The following is a 21,081-nucleotide window of genomic DNA, read 5'->3' as shown; positions in this document are numbered from 1 at the left end:
AACTTTCCTTACCAACAAACGCCGAAACAGAAAAAGTTGGGTGTCAAACAGGGTAAGGAAAGTAGTCATGTTAGGAGATCCGCTTGGACTCCCTAAACACGCTTCATTCCCCTCATACACATTTTTCCTGGCTGATGACAGTTAAGAATCCTAAAGATATTCGAATTAGTTCTTTGGGGGATAACTTTCGGGTGCCTTGGTCTATCCTAGGGACTGTGTATATATAGAAGGAAATCTGACAGTCCTTGGCTGCAGGGAAGATGAGGTACAGGAATATAGATATTAAAGGACAACACAGAATGCTTATTGTGTTGTACTAACCTTAATTGCAAAAAAATAAGATGGAATGGGCTAGATGAACTGGAGAGTTTTCTTTAGTAAATAAAGGTTGCAGGCAGCAAATATTTGATTGAGTGCCCTCCAGATGGGAGGCAGTGTGACAAAGACTAGTAAAATTAGGAAGAAAGGCTTTGTGGAAAAAATGGAATTTGAAAATACCAGACATATTGTTTTTATTTTGTGTTTAAAATTGCAGTGACAGAGTTCAGTCTTTAAATAGTTTGTCTTAGGAACTTACATAGCTTTCTGGTTTTGCTGAGTTTTAGCTGACTTGATTTTTAGAGATGGTCTCAAGTTTTCAGGTAAAATATTATTATCTCTAAGATCGACCAGGGATTCTGAACAGCAGGGTCTTGACATATTGATGTATTACAGTCTTGGTATCACAGTTGATTGTTACTAACTAAAGATCTAAAGTCATACTGATTTAACTTTCTGAGCTCCTGTATTTAATGTTATGTATCAAATAATTTCATTTGCATTTAATACAATTTCTTTAATAAAGGGGAAAAGATAGACTAAGGTGTCTGCACAATGGCACTGTTGACATTTTGGACTGGATATTTCATTCTTGTCTTGGGCATATTAAGATGTTTAGCACTAGATATCAGTGGCACCTTCACCCCCTCTCTCCCCTTTACCCCCCAAATTCTAACAATCAGAATAGCTCCAGACCTTGTCAAGTATCTACATTGTAGATAAGTTGCCCCCAGTTGAGAAACACCGAAGTAGACTTTCTGTTTACATATGCAGCCCACTCCCACTATAGAAGTGTATTTCATTATGGGAATATCATCCTTTATAGGGAACAAGGAGATTAAGACCTTCTGGAAGGCTACGGTGTGTTCTCACCATAATCCAGGTCAGGTTACCTGTTTACTGGATTGTCCAAATTCTGCTTTAGCAGGGTGCCTGCTTTTTGATCATTTTAGTAACCAGTTCTATCAACAGTGCGTTAAAGATCCCACATTGTCACTGCTGTGGCCTTGGTTGCTGCTATGGCTCGGGTTTTATCCCTGGCCTAGGAACTTTTGTATGCTGTGGGTGGGGCCAAAAAGAAAGAAGGGGAAGGAGGGGAGGAAGGAAAGAAAAGAGAAATGAAACAACTAAATATTTTGTACTCCCATGTATTGGGTACTGCATGGTTTACTAAAAAGCCCAGAATGTTTGATTCCATTCATCCATCCATTTATTCATTCACTCAGTAAATATGCATGTGTTGAAAATCCACCATGTGTCAGGCTAGTATTGGTTTTACAGTATTGAATCAGTCTTATCTTCACAGCTTACATTCTAGGGGAGACAGACTGTAGGAGTAAACAAATCAATGATGCAACTTCAGGTATTAAGTACTAAGAATAAAATACAGATAAAGGGATAGAGAGTGACTCAGTGTGGAGTGGAATGCTGTTTTGGTTAAGGTGCTCAGTTAGCAGCTGCGAGGGAGGTATAGTTGAGCTGGGACATGAATACTAAGAAGCACTAAAAAGTTTGGGAAAGCGTTTTCTTGATAAGTAAATAGAATTTTTTATGGCAGTGGGAAAGCAAATGTAAAGATCCTGAGATGACTTGTTTAAAGAAAGGCAGTAAGGTTGTAGTGACATAAAAATGGTGAGTGCAAAGGGTAGAGTGAATTTATTTCTCTTGCCAGTATTTAAGTAGGCCCAACCATGAGCTAGCTAGATGATGCCTGGAGAGTTAGGGGTGACAGAAACAGAAGGTGTGGTTCCTGCCCTCAGGTTACCCAAAGTCTAGTGAGAGAAAGAGTAAATGAGTAGATAATTGTGGTACAGTAAGACAGGTGTTATAATCGTGGTACACAGAGGGTCTTTTGAGACTATAGGGAGACAACCCAAACCAGGGGAATCATAGAACAGCTCCAAATAATCAAATACTTATGGAGTACATGTTGGATGGTATCTAGACACTGTGCTATGTGGTTCATGGGCGTTATAATTTAATATTTGTAACAGCTCTGTGAGGTAGGTAATCTTTTGGTCCGTCATTACAGATGAGAAAACTGAGGGTCAGAGAGGTAGGTAACTAATCCAGGTTAGTGAGTGGTGTAGGTGAGATTTGAACTCTGAGCTTCTTAGCCATCACATTACCTGATCAGTCAGAATGGATTGGATCTCTCTGACATATGCTGTCATAGGCTTTATACTTTTTCTTGTCACTTAGTATAATTTGTAATTAGGGATTTGTGTGATTATTTGATTGTCTCTCTCACCTGCAAGATTGTCAGTTATCTTTCTCAGTTCATAGTCTCATTACCTACCTAGCACAATGCCTACACCTAATCAATCAATAAGTATTTTGTATCAATAAGCTCTACTGCTTATTCAGATATGCTTACTAGCAAAGAATCATAAAGGAGCCTTAACTTTTCCATTAAACATATTATTCATCTACTGGAATCCTTTCGTGGTACTTTGGGGTATCTCTATAACATTTATCATACTTAAAAGTTAAGAATGGTTTAGTAGAAAGGTTGCTTTGATTAAAGAATACCAAATTACATCTATAGAATTTCTGCTTTGAGTCTTTGACCTCTTAAGTTTTAAATTCCATTCTAAATTAGATACCCTTGGGAAAATGCACTTAAATATGCAACTAGTGTTTTCTATTTTGTGTAAATCCATGTCTTTGTTACATTCAGTGCTAATACTTTTTTTTTTTTTGTATTGATGGCAAAATATTTAAAAGTAGAAAGCTTAGGAGTTTCTGTTGTGGTTCAGCAGGTTAAGAACCTGACTAGTATCCATGAAGATGTGGATTTGATCCCTGGTCTCACTCAGTGGGTTAAGGATCTGGCATTGCTGCAAGGTGTGGCATAGGTCACAGATGCAGCTTAAATATGGAGTTGCTGTAGCTGTGGCATAGCCTGGGAACTTCAATATATCATAGCATACCATAGTCCATATGGAATGGTACGGTATATTGAACTTTCATATGCCATACCATACAGCAGGTGCAACCCTGAAAGGGAAAAAAAGTAGGAAGCATAAGTGTATAGTTAAAAATAAGGCATATAAGAAGGATAAAGACACTAAGAAAACCATACACTGGAGAATTGACCGGTGTAAAAGAAAATGTTTACTTGCTTGTTACAAGAAAAATGTGGTTAGCATAAAAACTTGGTAGTTTATCTATTATGTGAAATATCTGTTAATTTTTTGTTTAGGCACTAGTTGCCTGCATCCTGCTCAGATGTTTTTACTCTATGTCTCTGAGTACTTATTTCTTTTCAGGCATAATAAAATGACTCATATTCAGCACTGCCATAAATCATTGGAAAGTTTGCTGTTTTGCTCAAGGGAGAAAGTATTATAGGAAAATAGTGTCTGATGGCCAAATTGCAATAATCAAATGTAAGAGTTTTTAAAATGCTGACTTTTATTATCTTTGCTTATAGCTTTTTACCTGCACCTACTCAGCTATCTCAGGACCAGCTTGAGGCTGAAGAAAAGGCAAGATCCCAGCGATCACGACAGACCTCACTGGTCTCCTCCCGAAGAGAACCTCCCCCATACGGCTACCGGAAAGGGTGGATACCTCGGTTATTAGAGGTAAATAATAGTAATATAAATTTAAACCCCAAGTCCTCTGTATATGAGTGTCAACATGATAGAAATTTTGTGTGAGCTTAAGTCATTTACGTCCCTCAGAAGATTGGACTTTTTCTTCCCATTGTCACTGCTTTCTGATCACTAGAGAAGTGTACCAATTTATGTCTCTTTTATGTCAGACCGTTGAACCTTGCAGAAGAAACTAACATACCCTTTATAAATCAGGGATTATAGTATATGGAAAGTAATAGGAAAGTAAGAGGAAAAAAATGAAAGAATGATTTTATGCTCTGGTGCCTTTCCCTCCTCCTTCCCTACATGCAGTATGCCATAGCACCCTGAAGAAACCACTTTCCTCCAGGGAAAACTCCAGCAGCATTTCTTTTTTTTTTTTAACTTCTTTCCTGTTATGTCTTAGTGGACAAGAACACTGACAAGGAGGGTTTTTTTTTAATTAATTAATTAAAATAACTGTTTTTACATTATAGCTGTGCCCCTTAACTATTTGTGTGACCCTGGGAAGATCCTATCCTTTCTTTGTCTGTCTTCTTATCTTCAATTTGAGAATGTTAATACATGCCTAGGAAGTTCTCTTGTGGCACAGTAGGTTAAGGATCTGGCATTGCTGCATCTGTGGCACATTATCCAGGGAAAAAAGCAAACATTTGAGACTTACCTCCCGAGGCTGCATCCTGTTTCATTAAGGCTTTTTCTTCTTCATCTCCCTCTATTCATTCTGACTCCTGCAAATTTTCCTCCTCCACTTCCCAAGGGAGATTCCTATGTAATACCCTGTTAAAAGTCTCTGTGCCTATTCATTTTTGTACCCAGATATTTTCATTGTATCACTTTTTTAATATTTTGTATATGGTTTTAATTTTATAAATTGGAAGCTCTTTTTCATATGGCTCCAGTGGTGATCATAGTGAACTAAGTGTATTTAGTTTATTTGCACTGAAACATGCTGTTTAGCAAGGCCAGCTTCTAAGAAGGCAGCTTCTTGGCCTCTCTACACTTGTCATTACCCCTACCTACCAGAGTCTTTGTAGAGTCTAGAAGACGAACACCCAACTAGATAGAGCACATCTTTTCTTTCCTAACATATTCCCTGGTGGTTTTTTGCTGATTGGTTTGGCTCAGCTGTCCTCTGGTCCTCATTAACTCTGGTATGTGAAGGCCAGTCTTACGACAACTATGAAAGGATTTGTATTACTTTTATTTTCACTGATAATTAATTTGTGAGAAACAGAGCAAAATAAAAGATCATCAAGGAGGCTGTAATGCTTATTTGGGGCAAAAAAGTAGTACTTGCCATTATTTAATAGAAGACTTGAGTGTCTCTTTTAAGGGATTATAGATATTCTGGTGTTTGGCCTCTCAATAGATTAGAGGGTGTGGCAGGCATCATTTCACATATGACATAAATTTCATTCTTACTTGCGTTTCAACATCAGGACAACATTCAGGTGCTATTACCTTTTAAAATTTTACTTGACAAAGTTATTTCATGTATCCTGGTGGAGCAGAATAGTTTATTTGAAAATCAGGAGTTCCCGTTGTGGCACAGTGGTTAACGAATCCGACTAGGAACCATGAGGTCGCAGGTTCGGTCCCTGCCCTTGCTCAGTGGGTTAACGATCCGGTGTTGCCGTGAGCTGTGGTGTAGGTTGCAGTCTCGGCTCGGATCCCGTGTTGCTGTGGCTCTGGCGTAGGCCGGTGGCTACAGCTCCAATTTGACCCCTAGCCTGGGAGCCTCCATATGCCGCGGGAGCTGCCCAAAAAATAGCAAAAAAGACAAAAAAAAAGAAAAAGAAAATCAAACCAGAATGACCAGCTAATAGAAATACTGTGGAGTTCCCATGTGGCTCAGTGGGTTAAGGATCTGCCGTTGTCACTCCAGTGGCTCAGGTCACTGTTCTGACACAGGTTCAGTCTGGTGGCCCAGGACCTTGCACATGCTGTGAATGTGGCAAAAAAAAAAGAAAAAACACTGTGAATGCTTCTTGAGGGGAGCAAATGTTCTTGGAAGAAAGCATTTTGTTCTAGTTTTCAAAGTAAAAGCAATGATTTTCTGGCAAGCTTAATGACTACCTAATGCAACAACTACAGTCCTGAAGTGCTTATTTTAGTTGAAGAACTCTAGCAAATCTGAGCATGTGTCAGAATGATGGCCCAGAGTACAGATAGCACCTTTCTTGGGAACGTTTTAACTATTTTCTGCCTAATTTACAAGAAAATGTCTCCTTTAGCTTTATTGTTTAGTTAAAAAAAAAGGCAAACCTTTCTCTAGCAAGTAAGCATTTTGTACCTAGAAAGTCATATATCCAGGGTCTGATGGAATATTTCTTGAAGAAAGAGGTAATATAAAAGGGGCTATTTTCATAATTTTTTTCATCAAGCCCCTGCCAAATGATTGATATTAATGTATTTTTCCTGTCATATTTCAGTTTAGCAGAAAATTCAAAGATTTTTTTTGAAGTCAAATGATCTGGGTCAGGGAGTTCCCTGGTGGTCTAGTGACTCAGACTCGATGCTTTCACTGCTGGGGGGGGAAGATCTGGGTTCAAGTCCTGCATAACTACCATAAAACCTGGGGAAAATATCATTTTTAACTTAGTTTATCTAAAGTTGAATTTTTTCCATAGGAAATATGAGGCTTTTAAGAATTATAAGACAATATGTGTGGATTATATTTTGTACATTATAATAAGGTACTAAGCAAATATTAAATCTAACAAAAGTATTTAATGTTTGGTATTCATGTATTAAGTTGATGACATACTTTTTTGTATTATTAAACTTCATCGACAGACTTTACTTAGCTTGTTTTACTTTAGAAATCTTTTTTTTTTGTCTTTTTGTCTTTTTGCCATTTCTAGGGCTGCTCCCGTGGCACATGGAGGTTCCCACTCTATGGGTCTAATGGGAGCTGTAACTGCCGGCCTACACCAGAGCCACAGCAAGGCAGGATCTGAGCCATGTCTGCGACGTACACCACGGCTCACAGCAACACCAGACCCTTAACCCACTGAGCAAGGCCAGGGATCGAACCCGTAACCTACTGGTTCCTAGTCAGATTTGTTAACCACTGAGCCATGACAGGAACTCCTTACTTTAGAAATCTTAATTCTCTCTTCTAAACCATTGTATGTAATCATCATTAGAAATGTTGTGAACTCATTTCTGGGTCCTTCCTATTTATCCGCTTCTCATGGAACACTGAATAAATAGTACATTATTAAAATCTGAAGAAATATAATTCTTTACATTTCTGCTCTAACTATAGCTTGACTTCTATAGTGAGTTCTTCACTAAGAAAATTATGTATGCTAAAACAAAATCTTTTTCTTATGCTAAACAGTTTGCCTAATTTCTTCCTGCCATGTATGTAAAATCCAGATCCTTGCCGTGGTTTAGGATCCCTTTCCTGATCTGGTGTTTGTCTGCTCATGCAGCTGTATCACCTATGTGTCTGCTCCTCTGCCCTCAGTAAGCTACAGCCCCACTGGACATTCTTCCTAGAACATGCCAACCTCATTCTTGCAGCAGAACCTTCTCACTTGCTGTTTGAATCTGCCTAGTAAATGCTTCCCTCAGATCCTCCCATGACTGATTTCTCATCATCGGGCTTCAGTTCATGTTACCTCTTCACAAAGGCTATCTCAACCACGCTATTGAAAATAGCCCCTCTTCCTAGTCCCTTTCTTGCTTTCAAGGTGTTTATCACAAGCCAAAAATTATGCTTTTTATGTTTTTTCCTACGAAAATGTACACGCCACAAGATCGGGGACTTCTGTTTTGTTTATTGCTCTATCTCTAGCGTCTAGCATAATAAGGGCTCAATAATTATTTGTTGAATGAATGAGTATATGTTGAATCTCAAATTACTATTAAATATTCTTTTTTGGCCACATCCACGGCATGTGGACATTCCGTGGCCAGGGATCAAACCCAAACCATAGCAGTAACACCACCAGATCCTTAACCCTCTCTGCCACCAGGGACCTCTTCAAATTATTATTAAATAAATTCTTATTTCTTTTTAACATATAGGATTTTGGAGATGGAGGTGCTTTCCCAGAGATCCATGTGGCCCAGTATCCTCTGGATATGGGACGAAAGAAAAAAATGTCAAATGCACTGGCCATTCAGGTGGATGCTGAAGGAAAAATTAAGTATGATGCAATTGCTCGACAAGGACAGTCAAAAGACAAGGTAACCCTCTTACTGATTTTTTTTTCCCCATTGATAAATACTGTACGAGGAGTTTTTTTAATTGTGTGAAAATGATAAATCTCTGGTCATTTAGTTTATGTTAAAAGTAACAGTGAAGCATACTTAGGCTAATTAAAAGTGACTTCATAATAGCAATGACTTTTTCCTTCGAAATTCCCCAAATTGATAATAGCTTATATATACTTAGGGTTTGTATGTATTTGTTTTACATTTTTAAAATAATTCTTTTTTTCTTCCAGTTTTATTGAGATATAATTGATGTACAGCACTGTATATTAAAAACAATTCTTTTCTAGTACTAACTTTTTTAAATGCTAGCAAATTTTTAAAATCCTAGCACCCTAAAAATGTCAAAATTTAGTTTTGTCTATAGTTTCTTCTGTTTCTCTTCCATGGACTCATAAAGTACATAGATGCTTAATTATTTTAATGGTTCGTTTGAATATAATAAATCATACAAACTTCTTTCTCACTTAAGCACAAAACTAACACGTGCTGGTTTTAGCATGGACCTGCTTACAAAGTAATCCAAAGACCAAAAATAAAGTTTTACTTAAAATTATCTCATCACAGGGCAGCCACACTCAGAGCAAAGGAACTCTGCTTTAAGATCTAGTTTCTTTCTTATAAGTAAATACTTCAAATAGAGGTTTAAAAAAAAATCTTTTTAGAATTGAAGATATTGGGGAAAGTACTTAAGAATCATCAGAACCTGTCCTTTGTCTCTTCTCTTTCTCTGAAACATTTTCATTTTACCCTCTAAGACAGCACTAATGATAAACCATCCTTTGCTCCTACGTCATGGCTGTTGAGCTTTGGGGGGAAACAATTAGGCAGTCATACAAATTTATATCTCAGGTTTCAGCTGGTCCCCCTTGGTAGGGAGCTTTAACTCCTGCTCTTTTCCATCCCATCATTTTGGAAGGTGACTCCCTACCTATTTACAGATAAAGCTAGTGGAAGAAAATTATCAACATTCTTTTTCCTGCACTTGTCTTTTTGTCTTGACTGTTCCTTTTGTCTTTATAATAAATCTCTTCTATCTAAACCTAATCTTGTGTGTTCTAGTGTATCCTGGATCTCATCTCTTCCCCTTTCCTTTGTAACCTCACCTTTTTGTTATTCCTAAGGATGTCTTTCATCTCCCCTCTTTTATTGGCTCCTCCCTGTCAGCATTTGACTATGCTTGCTTTTCTCTTAAATTTACATTAATAATAAACTCTTGTAAAAGATACCAACTATATGTACTTGAGTATATACAGTCCCACCTACTTTTCCCACTTTGCTTCCCAGAAGTAATTATAATTGCTGTTACTACAATGAAAATATCTTTCCCGACCTCGGTTATAGATTTAGATATTTATGTATATGTATTCCCACTTTACACATGCACACACACAAACATATGCATCTTTTTTTTTTTAACAGGAATGGGATTTTCTCATAATTCCCATAGACTTGCTTTTTTTTCACTTAATATGTTTTGAAGATTTTTGTTAGTACATATAGGTCTACTTCATTAAAAAAAAAACTATATATTTTTTCATGGTGTGCTTGTGACCTAATTTTTTTTTGAGCATTAGTGGTTTCCAATTTTTTAGTTTTGCAAACAGTGCTTTTTTCAAGATCCATATATAAACATATTTTTGCACATGAATATTTGTGTAAAATAAATTCTTAGTGTATGTATTGGGACAAAGAATCTTCACATTTCAAATATGCCACATAAAGCCAGTATGTTCTCTAAAAAGCCTTCGCTTAACAATCATTCCATTCTTGTTGTGTTTCTCTTGGACCCTCCATCTGTTTAGTCACCATGGTTTTTCCTACTTCCTTAACATTTCTGAGGTATAGTCCCTTCTCTGCTACTTAGTTCAGATCTTATCTTTTCTTGCTTGATTTACTGCAGCAGAATCTGAACCCATTTCCTTGGCATTTAGCTTGCCTGCCTGAAAAAACAAATTCACTCATGCTTTTCTATTTATCTTTCTCTCTCTGTCTCCCCCACATAAACACACACAATCATGCACACTTGAAATCTTTCCATGGCCTTTACGATAAGAACCAACCAAGCACCATATGGCACGTTGATCCCTTGCTTACCTTTCTAGGCTAGCATCAACTTTCATGACCGAGATAGTGAAATCCAAAAAAAGGCCCAGTTTTAGCCATTCTGTTTATTTTCAGTACAAAATAATCGCTGTTATAGGTGGTTGTTAAAAAAGAGGAAACTCTCAGGCATTCCCTATAAATGTCTGCTATGAGGACCTTCTTGCAGTTCCCCTGTTTTGGCACATTCTTTCACACCTTGGAAACTTCCCCTGGGTACCCTCCTGTGCTGGGGAAAGCCCTCTTTTGGTTCTTTTACTGACTAAATTCTTTCAAATTACAACTCATTCTTCAGTTTGTATTTTCCTCTTTGGCACCTAACTTAGTGCTTGACAGCTTTACACATAAACACTCAAAAGTGTTTGTTGGAGGAATGATAGCAATTTTTACTGAATAACAGAAAACTGCTTCTCATGAAGCCCGTACGGAGGCATAGTCCACTCTTGCAAAGAGAAAAATAGGTCCCTGTACATGCATGGCATATACTGGTAATTTACCCTGTGTCATGGAGGCCTTCACTTGTCTTTGTTTTAGTATATCTCTCCTTTGGAATAATAACTATTCTTTTTCGGTATGTGCTACCTCTTCTCTCTCATTTTTCAGGAAAAAGCAACATTTTAGGAGAATAATCTGACATTGACAGGTTGTGTGATTTTGAATAAAATACAGTTTTAGCCCATTTTTCATGTATAATGGCAATTATTTTGTATTGAAAGTAGAGTAGAAATGTTAAAACTGAACTGTTTATTTTTAGGTTTCAGTATTCTGACCAAGTAAGGTCTCCAAAGTATTGTTCCCCATACAGTAAAAGCCTTACATGTTTGTCTGTAATGCAACCACTAGGAAGGAATAAACCCAAGACAAGTAGTGTATTGAGGTACCATTCTCAGGTTCATAACTCACTAATGTGCGAAGCTATGCTTGTTTAGGGGTGGAGAGTATATGGGAAATCTCTCTACCTTCCTTTTAATTTTGCTGTGAACCTAAAACTGCTTTTTAAAAAATAATGATCATTATTCATACTGAAGATCAAAAAATATATATATGGCACTCAATGATTTGAGGAGAAAGGATAGCAAATAGAGTGACCACCTGGAGTATCTTAATATTGTTTATGATGGATGTAGTTCCTTGCTGAACTTTATACCCTGGAATATACATTTGAATTCCTTACACAAATTTAATAAATACGTTCTAAAATTTTTTAAAAAGTGGATGGATTAATGAAGTTTTTGAGTGCGTTTAAAGATGCAGCATTAACTGCATTCACGTTTGGAGGAGGGGAACTGTCTTGAGCATTGTATTATATTTAACATAAGGAGCAAATTCCAGTAGTGCCTCCTGCTCTCTGCCTGCTGCCACCCCCCGCCCCCATTGTTTTAACCAGAAACAACTTAAAGGCCCTGGGAGGGGAGTTGGAGGTATTAGCTTTGCCCTGTATTAAAACCACTGATTTTCCTTGGAGTTCTTGCTGTGGTGCAATGGATTTAGAATCTGGCTGTGGTAGCTAACCTTGCTGCTGAGGCTCAGGTTTGATTCCCAGCCCAACCAAGCATGGGAGTGGGTTAAAGGATCCAGCCTTGTCACAGCTACAGAATAGGTCATAGCTGCAGCTCAGATTCAGTCCCTGGCCTGGTAACTTCCATATTCCTCAGGTGTGGCCATTAACAAAAACCAAAACCAAAAAAAAAAAAAAAAAAACCCACTCATTTTCTTGTTTTAAAAGTAGGAATTGGCTACTAAATGTACAAAATGAGATTTTAAAAATTCATTATTATTCAGGATGCTGATAGGCAAGGTTCTTGACATAATGATGAAAATAGTTTATTGGATTGTTGAATTTCCACTATAGTGCAAATCATTTCTGATTTGTATCAGAGGGATCTGGTATTCAGAAACTAAGGACTTCTCACTGAAATACCAAGAGTGAAAGAGCAAGAATGGAAAATGCTAGCTGTAGGTATAAGAGGTGAACAAGTCAAGGTTCCAGGGGATATATCCTTGAGGAAGTCTGAGGCCACTGATCTCTCTAAATACTTTTTTTCTAATACTTTGTATAAGACTTAATAGTAATACAAAATTGGAAAGGCAGAAAAAAAAAGAAATCTCAATAGAACTAAATGCTTTTTTTTTTTTTTTAATAAATTGTGGCTTCTGTGGTATATCTTAAAAAACCTGGTGTTTACATTTTTCCTTCTGACATAGCTACATAGGAAATGTTACTTACATGATATTACCTTAAAAGAATGCCTTCCACCCTTCCCCCCACCAAAAAAAATCCAACTTTAACCCCAAGATAAATTGTATGTTACTACCTTGTTCATATGATTTCACAAACTATCTAGGCCTGAACATAGTGTTTTCACTCTGCCTCTGAAATGGTAGATGTGTTGACAGGCTCATCCTCTTAGTCAGTCCAATCCTTTGCCAGTTTTCATTAATAAAAAAAATTCTGTTTCACAGATGAGTTATTTTTTTATCTTGTTAACAAAGCTCATAAGTGCTCCTGATACTTTTGAGAGCATATTGTATTTTTCAGATAACCTTCCCCATGCCCTTTGCCTTCTGATATATACTGAGTCTCTTCAGCACATTTGGGGGTTTTATAGTTAATTACCATGGAGAAATCTTGCTCTTCAGATGTCCTTCACTCAGCTTTGTGAGATGCTAGAATCTTATTGATGCTCATTTAAAGGGTTATTAACTTTGGAATATCCAAGTAAGAAGCAGCAAATGGCTCTTGTATGCTAAATTAGTATTGAAACTTTATGTTGAGCATATGTGACTACCAGGGACCCATTTACTTAGAGTCTCTTCCTGTATGATTGCTATGTAAAGGCAATTAGCTCTTCATGGTCTTGGTATTATTTTCTAGAGATTGTTTTATAATTTTTAATATGGCATAGATTTTTCCATCCTGAAAATAAATAAAGATTTTTGAGGTCAGTTACTAGCTGTGCGATCTGAATGCACTGAGCCTTGCTTTTCTCACTGGAGTGTGCATTAGGATCCCTTCCAAAATGAACACACTGAGAGCTTGGTGACACTAGTAGTTCCCATATCGGGAGACATGTTTTTTGGTAACTTATCTACACTTCTCACCTGATCCTTTTCTCATTCCTGAGAAAAACAAGCTAGAGATTCAATCTATAGCCATGATACAGTATTTTCCAAGAGATCAAGAGCTTATATAGAACATTCTGCAGGGCCTAAAATATACTTACCTTTAGCATAGAATAGAGCATCTCTAAAAGTTATACATAATTAATTTGTACAAAAAATATTGACTGAATGCCTCCTGTGGATCAGGCATTGTTCTAAACACTGGAGGTACTTTAATGAATAAGGGATTCCTCATCAGTAATATTGGTATAGTCATTGTGCACACCTTATAAGGTTGATATGAAACTTAGTTTATATATATAAAGCAAAAGAACAGTGGCACAAAATAAGTGCTTAATAAGTGTTTACTATTATTATTTAATAAGGAAGACAGATAAACATTTTAAAGTGGATAAGTAAAAAATAAATAAATAAAATAGATAAGTAGGAAGTTCCCTTGTGGTGCAGCGGGTTAAGGATCTGTTGTTGCCACAGCTGAGGCACAAGTCACACCTGCAGCGCAGGTTTGATCCCTAGCCCAGGAACTTCCACATGCCCAAAGTATGGCTAAAATAAATAATTTCATACTGTGAGCAATGTTTGAAGAGAGTAACAGAGTTCTGTGACACTGAATGATTGGATGGGAAGGGGTTGCTTCTTTATCAAGAGTAGTCAAGAACCCTCACCTTTGCATGACCTTTGAACCAAGACTTAGGTTGAGAATCCACTTGAACTAGGAGCAACAGTCTACAAAGGCCTAGATTTAGGGGAAAGCAAGTTGTGTTCAAAAAACGGAAGAGCCCATGTGACTGGAAGCATAATGAATGAGGGGCAGAGGTACTAGGGGAGTTAAAGTTTTAGGCAAAGCCAGGTCAGGTTTTTTTTGCTCTCTTGTTCGAAGTGAGAAATTAAGCATAGCATGCATTTCCTTTAAGCTATTTTAAGATATACCATGGTAGAATGCAAGTATTGATATAAGGCTTTGATGTGCAATAGTAAACATTTTCTTCTGCAGATTTTTTTTAAGATTTCAAGTGCCCAGGAACTTGGTTTTCTTTCATATTTATAAGTTGTTCTTTCTCTGTATGTTCATCAAAAAATTCCTGACTCAAGCAGCACCATCTTGAATGCTGCTTATTTGTTAAATTTCCAATACCTCTATTTTTATATAAAATCTGCAATGTAAGTTTTTATGGAAGTGTTCAAGAAGTAGAGATGTACATGAAAGTCAGTAATACTCCATTTGGCAGTATTTGGCAGAGACCTACTAATCAGATACCAGTCCTAAATTTGGATAATGAGTGTAAAATAAGGTGTTGTATTTAATTTTTTTATGGAAGAAAGTGTTCTGGGTTTTTTGATCATAGCATATGTTCATTTTCTTAGCCTATGAATAGAGTTGATGCCATAAAAGACAAACATTATAAGTAGGGTGAGGTCAATGATATTTTTTAGGCCCACTGAATTTGGAAATTATTCAGTAACCTGACTTAAATTTCAATGAGCATTTAATCCAAGATAATGGTGCTATAGGCAATTTATATCATCATTAATTTCAAGTCCTAGTGAGCCTCAAAAATAGGGATCATTGATGCATAAGATTTTGTTGGCACAATTTATTTAGATACTGACTTGATTAGAAGATCTAAAATAATTTAAATGCATGAGGTCAGAGGAAAATTATTAACTTTTATAGCCAGGGCAGCAATTTGTGTATATATTTTAAGCTTCCTTGGTTTTAAAATCTAAAAGACAAAATCTGTGTCCTAAATTTATAAGTGTGCTGAGAGGACATGTTGACTTCTGAAATGACTTAATGAGGTTGCTTTTTTTCATTGCTTTTCTTAAGCCTGCTTGTGTTTGAACATTTTAGGTCATTTATAGCAAGTACACTGACCTGGTTCCCAAGGAAGTCATGAATGCAGATGACCCAGACCTGCAAAGACCTGATGAAGAAGCCATTAAAGAGGTAACCAAGAATTGATATACATAATTATTTCATACATATATTTACATCTTTATTTCTTTATTTACATCTTTAGTAACTTCCAAACCACTCAATATGGTGTTTCTTTTTTCAGATAACAGAAAAGACAAGGGTAGCTTTAGAAAAATCTGTATCACAGAAAGTTGCTGCTGCCATGCCAGTCCGAGCAGCTGATAAACTGGCTCCTGCTCAGTATATCCGGTATGAATCATGCCTGGAAGTTTTTAAGTTTCATGTTGGAAGTAAATGGAATTGGAGTTCCTGGTATTCTTTCACTCTCCATAGTCACAATTATAAATGCGATTTTTTGAATGATGACTTGAAGTCTATTGACTCTTTGTACAGACAGTTGAAAGCAGAATTTTTTAATATATTCGCTGTTTTGCTATCTTAAAGATTTTTTTATTTTTAGAAATTAACAGTTATGTTGGAGTTCCCATGGTGGCTCAGCAGAAACAAATCTGACTAGTAACCATGCAGTGTGGGTTCGATCCCTGACCTCACTCAGTGGGTTAAGGATCTGGCATTGCCGTGAGCTGTGGTGTAGGTTGCAGACTCAGCATGCATCCTGCATTTCTGTGGCTGTGGCATAGTCCAGAGGCTGTAGCTCTGATTCAACCCATAACCTGGGAACTTCAATATCCCACAGGTGTAGCCCTAAAAAGCAAAAAAAAAGACAAAAGGAAATTAACAATTATAGTGTATAATCCAAACTGTAATGATTATTTATAAATTTTCATTTATATTTATAACAATATATATTTACATTTATATAGTATCTATTTATATAATATATGCAGTAACATTAGCATGTTATATATTTATGTAATAACATTAATATTTTGTTAATATTGTATAATACAAGGAGTTCTTTGGTAGCTTAGAGCATTAAGTATCTGGCCTTGTCACTGCTGTGGCTTGGGTTGCTGCTGTGGTGCAGATTCAGAGCCTGGCCTGGGAATTTCCATATGCCATGGGAGTGGCCAGATGTGTGTGTGTATTATAATACAATGATATTATAATTATATAATTGATTATAGTATATTATAAATATTAATAGTGTATTATAAATATTAATAATATCACTTATATAATAATAGCCATCCTTAGAATACTTCTAAATTTTAAGGGACTTTACTCCACTAAAAATCTTTGTGTAGAAAGATGATTTACCTATAAATATTAAGGGAAAATTCAGAGCTGGTAGAGCAGCTGCCATTATTTTTCTGTTTTACAACCTATGATTAGTCAAAAAACTACTAACTCTAAGTTGCTTGCTGAGAATATTATGGGGTATTTTTTCCTCAAATGCAGACATACAAACAGATACTATTTTCTAGACCTCTTATCCATGAAATTGAGCACTGGGCCTTCCATGGTTCAAAAGGGACTGGGATGGATTATTTCCAAACTAATACAACTCTAGTTTACATTTTGCTTGTAACTCACAATTGCTGTTAGTTTTCTTATCTCCATTACTATCTGTTCTGCCTAAATACTTTGCAATTTATCTTGTGAAAGAATTGACAGTGTAGTTCAGTTGAGGATTCTAATAGAAGAAAAATATCTGTTGAGAACTTGAACTAGTAACACCTTTATTTCATGTACATTCTTCAGATACACACCATCTCAACAAGGAGTGGCTTTCAACTCTGGAGCTAAACAGAGAGTTATTCGGATGGTAGAAATGCAGAAAGATCCAATGGAGCCTCCAAGGTTCAAGTAAGTAGGTGGTTTCATGGGAAGGGAGCACTGTTCTTTAAAAAGATATCAAAGGAGGAAAATGTCCAACATCCAAATCCATTTAAACAAATTATGAGACATCTATACATGGAATAGTATGGAGCAATAAAAAGAAATAAACTTTGGAGTTCGCATTTTGGCTCAGTGGAAACGAATCTGGCTAGGAACTATGAGGTTGCAAGTTTGATCTCTGGCCTTACTCAGTGGATTAAGGATCCAGCATTGCCGTGACCTCTGTGGTGTAGATCACAGACATGGCTCGGATCCTACATTGCTGTGGCTGTGGTGTAGGCCGGCCGCTGTACCTCCGATTAGACCCCTAGCCTGGGAATCTCCATATGCCATGGGTGCGGCCCAAAAAAAGCAAAAGAAAAAAACAAGACATAAACTTTAATAAATGCAATAACATAGGTAAATTTCAGTTATGCTATGTGAAAGAAGCCAAACAAAAACAAGTGTATATACTATAAATTCTTTTTATATAAAACTCTAGAAAATGCAGACAAAACTATAATGCTCGGAAGTAGATCACTGGTTGCCTTTAGGGAAGGAGGGAAGCTGAAGAGATGAGGAGAGGAAGAAGAGGGATAGGCAAAGGGGCATGCAGAAACTTGGGAGTAATGTATATTTTGATTGGTAATGGTTTCACAGGTCTTTACATGTGTCAAAAGTTAAAAAAAAAAAAAAAAAAGGGAGTTCCCGTTGTGGTGCAGTGGTTAACGAATCCGACTAGGAACCATGAGGTTGCGGGTTCGGTCCCTGCCCTTGCTCAGTGGGTTAACGATCCGGCGTTGCCGTGAGCTGTGGCGTAGGTCGCAGACGCAGCTCGGATCCCGAGTTGCTGTGGCTCTGGCGTAGGCCGGTGGCTACAGCTCCAATTTGACCCCTAGCCTGGGAACCTCCATATGCCGCGGGAGTGGCCCAAGAAATAGCTAAAAAGACAAAAAAAAAAAAAAAGTTAATCCAGTTGACACTTTAAGTATGTATAATTGACTGCACATTGGTTGTACCTCAGTAAAGCTTTTTTTTTTTTTTTTTTGTCCTTTTTTTAGGGCCGCACTAGCGGCATATGGAGGTTCCCAGGCTAGGGGTCTAATCGGAGCTACAGTTGCCAGTCTACGCCACAGCCACAGCAATGCCAGATCTGAGCCACATCTGGGAGCAAGCCGCATCTGCAACCTACACCACAGCTCACGGCAGCACCAGATCCTTAACCCACTGAGCAAGGCCAGGGATCAAACCCACAACCTCATGGTTCCTAGTCGGATTCGTTAACCACTGCGCCACGATGGGAACTCTGGTTTTTTTGTTTTGTTTTTTTTTTTAAAGGAAGGAATATATTACTCGATGAAATGATATTGTGGAGAAGTGGTTAATGATGATGACAGAGTTGGCTGTGTTTTAATAATTATTGAAGCTGAGTGGTTGTGATGAGCAAAACAACTTTTGAGGAAAACAACTATCTTCCCCCTGAATTGCTACCTAGGCATTTTACAATATGATAACCCTACTCACACTTAGAGTCTGGACATTTGTATGAGGACTTGAATTTAGGATGCCCTTCAAAACTCCCACTTTGCCTTTCCCAAGGAACCTTCTAAAATAAAATCATGGAGTTCCTGCTGTGGCTCAACAGGATCAGCAGAGTCTCTGGAGCCCTGAGATGCAGGTTCAGTCCCTAGCCCAGCTCAGTTAAAGATCCTGCGTTGCTGCAGCTGCACACTGCTATATAATAGATGGACAGATACATTCGGTATATACGAATGTATCTGTTTGATATCTGTTGGACGCTTTACATAATAAAAGCGAGGAGGGGAGGCTTGAGACAAATTAACTAAAAAAGAAAAATGTTTATCACTGGTTGTGCTTTGCTTTATCCTTCAGGATTAATAAGAAAATTCCCCGGGGACCACCTTCTCCTCCTGCACCTGTCATGCATTCTCCTAGCCGAAAGGTAATCTTAGCTCTAGTTTGAAATTTTTCTTTTTTTGTAGTCATGATTACTAAATTTATAAATAAACTCCCATAGAATAAAGAATAGATGCCTGTATAGTTACATTTCACCACTTATTGTTTCTTTAATGTTTTTCAAAATCAATAGGAACCTACCCAGGACTATAATGCATAGTTTCAGAGTGCCTATGAGAATGTATGTAAAATGTTAGCTATTAGTTTAATTATTAACCTAATTCCTGCTTTTAATGGAATGAAAAGGGTCTGCTCTTTGACAAGAAGGATATCATCATAGTTATAGGAAATAAGTACCTGGGATCATTAGGTATGTGATTGATATTCCAAGTGGCTGTTTTTTAGCTGTGTTTTATTACACAACTAAAAGAACAAGTTTTCAGGAGTTCTCGCTATGGTGCATTGGTTTAAGAATCTAACTGCAGAGGCTCAGGTCACTGCGGATGTGTGTGTTCAGTTCTTGGCCCAGTGAAGTGATTTATAGGATCCAACATTGCCACAGCTGCAGCTTAGGTTGCAGCTGTGGCTCCGATTCAGTCCCTGGCCTGGGAACTTAAATATGCCATAGGTGTGGCTGTAAACTTTTTTTTTTGTCTTTTTGTCTTTTTTTGTTGTTGTTGTTGCTATTTCTTGGGCCGCTCCCACGGCATATGGAGGTTCCCAGGCTAGGGGTTGAATCGGAGCTGTAGCCACCGGCCTACACCAGAGCCACAGCAACGCGGGATCTGAGCCGTGTCTGCAACCTACACCACAGCTCACGGCAACGCCGGATCGTTAACCCACTGAGCAAGGGCAGGGACCGAACCCGCAACCTCATGGTTCCTAGTCGGATTCGTTAACCACTGCGCCACGACAGGAACTCCCGTAAACTTTTTAAAAATAGAAATAAGAACAAATTTTCAGCTGAAAGAAGTTTTTTTTTTTTTTTTTACTTTCTTTTTCTTTTGGCCTTTTTAGGCTGCGCTCGAGGCATATGGAAGCTCCCAGGCTAAGGGTTGAATTGGAGCTGTAGCTACCAGCCTATGCCACAGCCACAGCAAAGCCATATCTGAGCCATGTCTGTGACCTACACCATAGGTCACAGCAATGCTGGATCCTTTAACCCACTGAGCAGAGCCAGGGATCAAACCCATGTCCTCATGGATACTAGTCGAGTTTGTTTCCGCTGAGCCACAAAGGGAACTCCCCCATCACTCTAAATCTGTAAAAATACTAATCAGCATTTATTACTGCCAAAAATTATTCATAGATTATTTTCCATTTTTTATATTACAGTTATTACTAGAATCCATGATATGCGAATATAGTATATAGTGCCACTAAACAAATGGAATTAGGGCCTTTGGCTAAATCCATCCATATGTCAGTGTATATTGAGCTGTCTTTGAAGAGAAAGATTAGGGTTAGATTTTTTAGCTGGATTATAAATCTAAAAATGTCTTTTCTTTCTCTCTTTTCTCAACTCAGATGACCGTCAAGGAACAACAAGAGTGGAAGATTCCTCCTTGTATTTCAAACTGGAAAAATGCAAAGGTAATTAACTTGTCATAAAATCAATCTCTTAGTATCAGAACCTCCTGGAAAATACCCAGGAAGGACCTTCAGCCTGGGTAACTTTAGTTGAAACCTCAGCATCTCATTTAGCTGAAGGTTTTCAAGAAGGTAACTTATATGACTTTTCTCTTTTTTAATGTAGTAAAAACGTTAGAATGACAGGCATATGAATACCATGTAGATTTTCTGAGTAAATTGTAGGTATCAGAAGGATGTAGGGAAGAAATGGGTGGAATAAAATAACATATCAGTGAAAGATAGTATTCTTTAGAAAATTCAAATTTATATCTAATTCTTCCTGAAAGGAGTCGAACCAATTTAAGTAATTTTATTATAAAACAGGGCATGTGTGAGCTTTTTAAATCCTATATATCTCTACTAATCACCAAAACTTCCAGGAGTCATGAAGAAGCTATAAAATAATGCAGAATAAATTTCCTGATCACTATTTCCCCTTTTCTTCCAAGTCGTATT

At 37.4% G+C, this 21,081-nt stretch overlaps 1 protein-coding gene across 1 annotated transcript in view; it reads left to right on the top strand.

Moving 5' to 3' along the window:
* The window catches only part of SNW1 (SNW domain containing 1), a 31,800-nt gene that overhangs the window by 811 nt on the left and 9,908 nt on the right, over nucleotides 1–21,081 (top strand). Inside the window, exons 2-8 of the mRNA XM_047795579.1 lie at nucleotides 3,755–3,908; nucleotides 7,962–8,123; nucleotides 15,229–15,324; nucleotides 15,437–15,543; nucleotides 16,960–17,064; nucleotides 18,970–19,039; nucleotides 20,521–20,586. Coding sequence (XP_047651535.1) covers nucleotides 3,755–3,908; nucleotides 7,962–8,123; nucleotides 15,229–15,324; nucleotides 15,437–15,543; nucleotides 16,960–17,064; nucleotides 18,970–19,039; nucleotides 20,521–20,586 — 760 coding nt within the window. The remainder of the gene's footprint in view (nucleotides 1–3,754; nucleotides 3,909–7,961; nucleotides 8,124–15,228; nucleotides 15,325–15,436; nucleotides 15,544–16,959; nucleotides 17,065–18,969; nucleotides 19,040–20,520; nucleotides 20,587–21,081) is intronic.

The sequence above is a fragment of the Phacochoerus africanus genome, chromosome 9 (assembly GCF_016906955.1).
Source record: "Phacochoerus africanus isolate WHEZ1 chromosome 9, ROS_Pafr_v1, whole genome shotgun sequence".
Lineage (NCBI taxonomy): Eukaryota > Metazoa > Chordata > Mammalia > Artiodactyla > Suidae > Phacochoerus > Phacochoerus africanus.
Note: the sequence above shows the minus strand (reverse complement) of the source record. Positions and strands in the feature narration are given on the sequence as shown.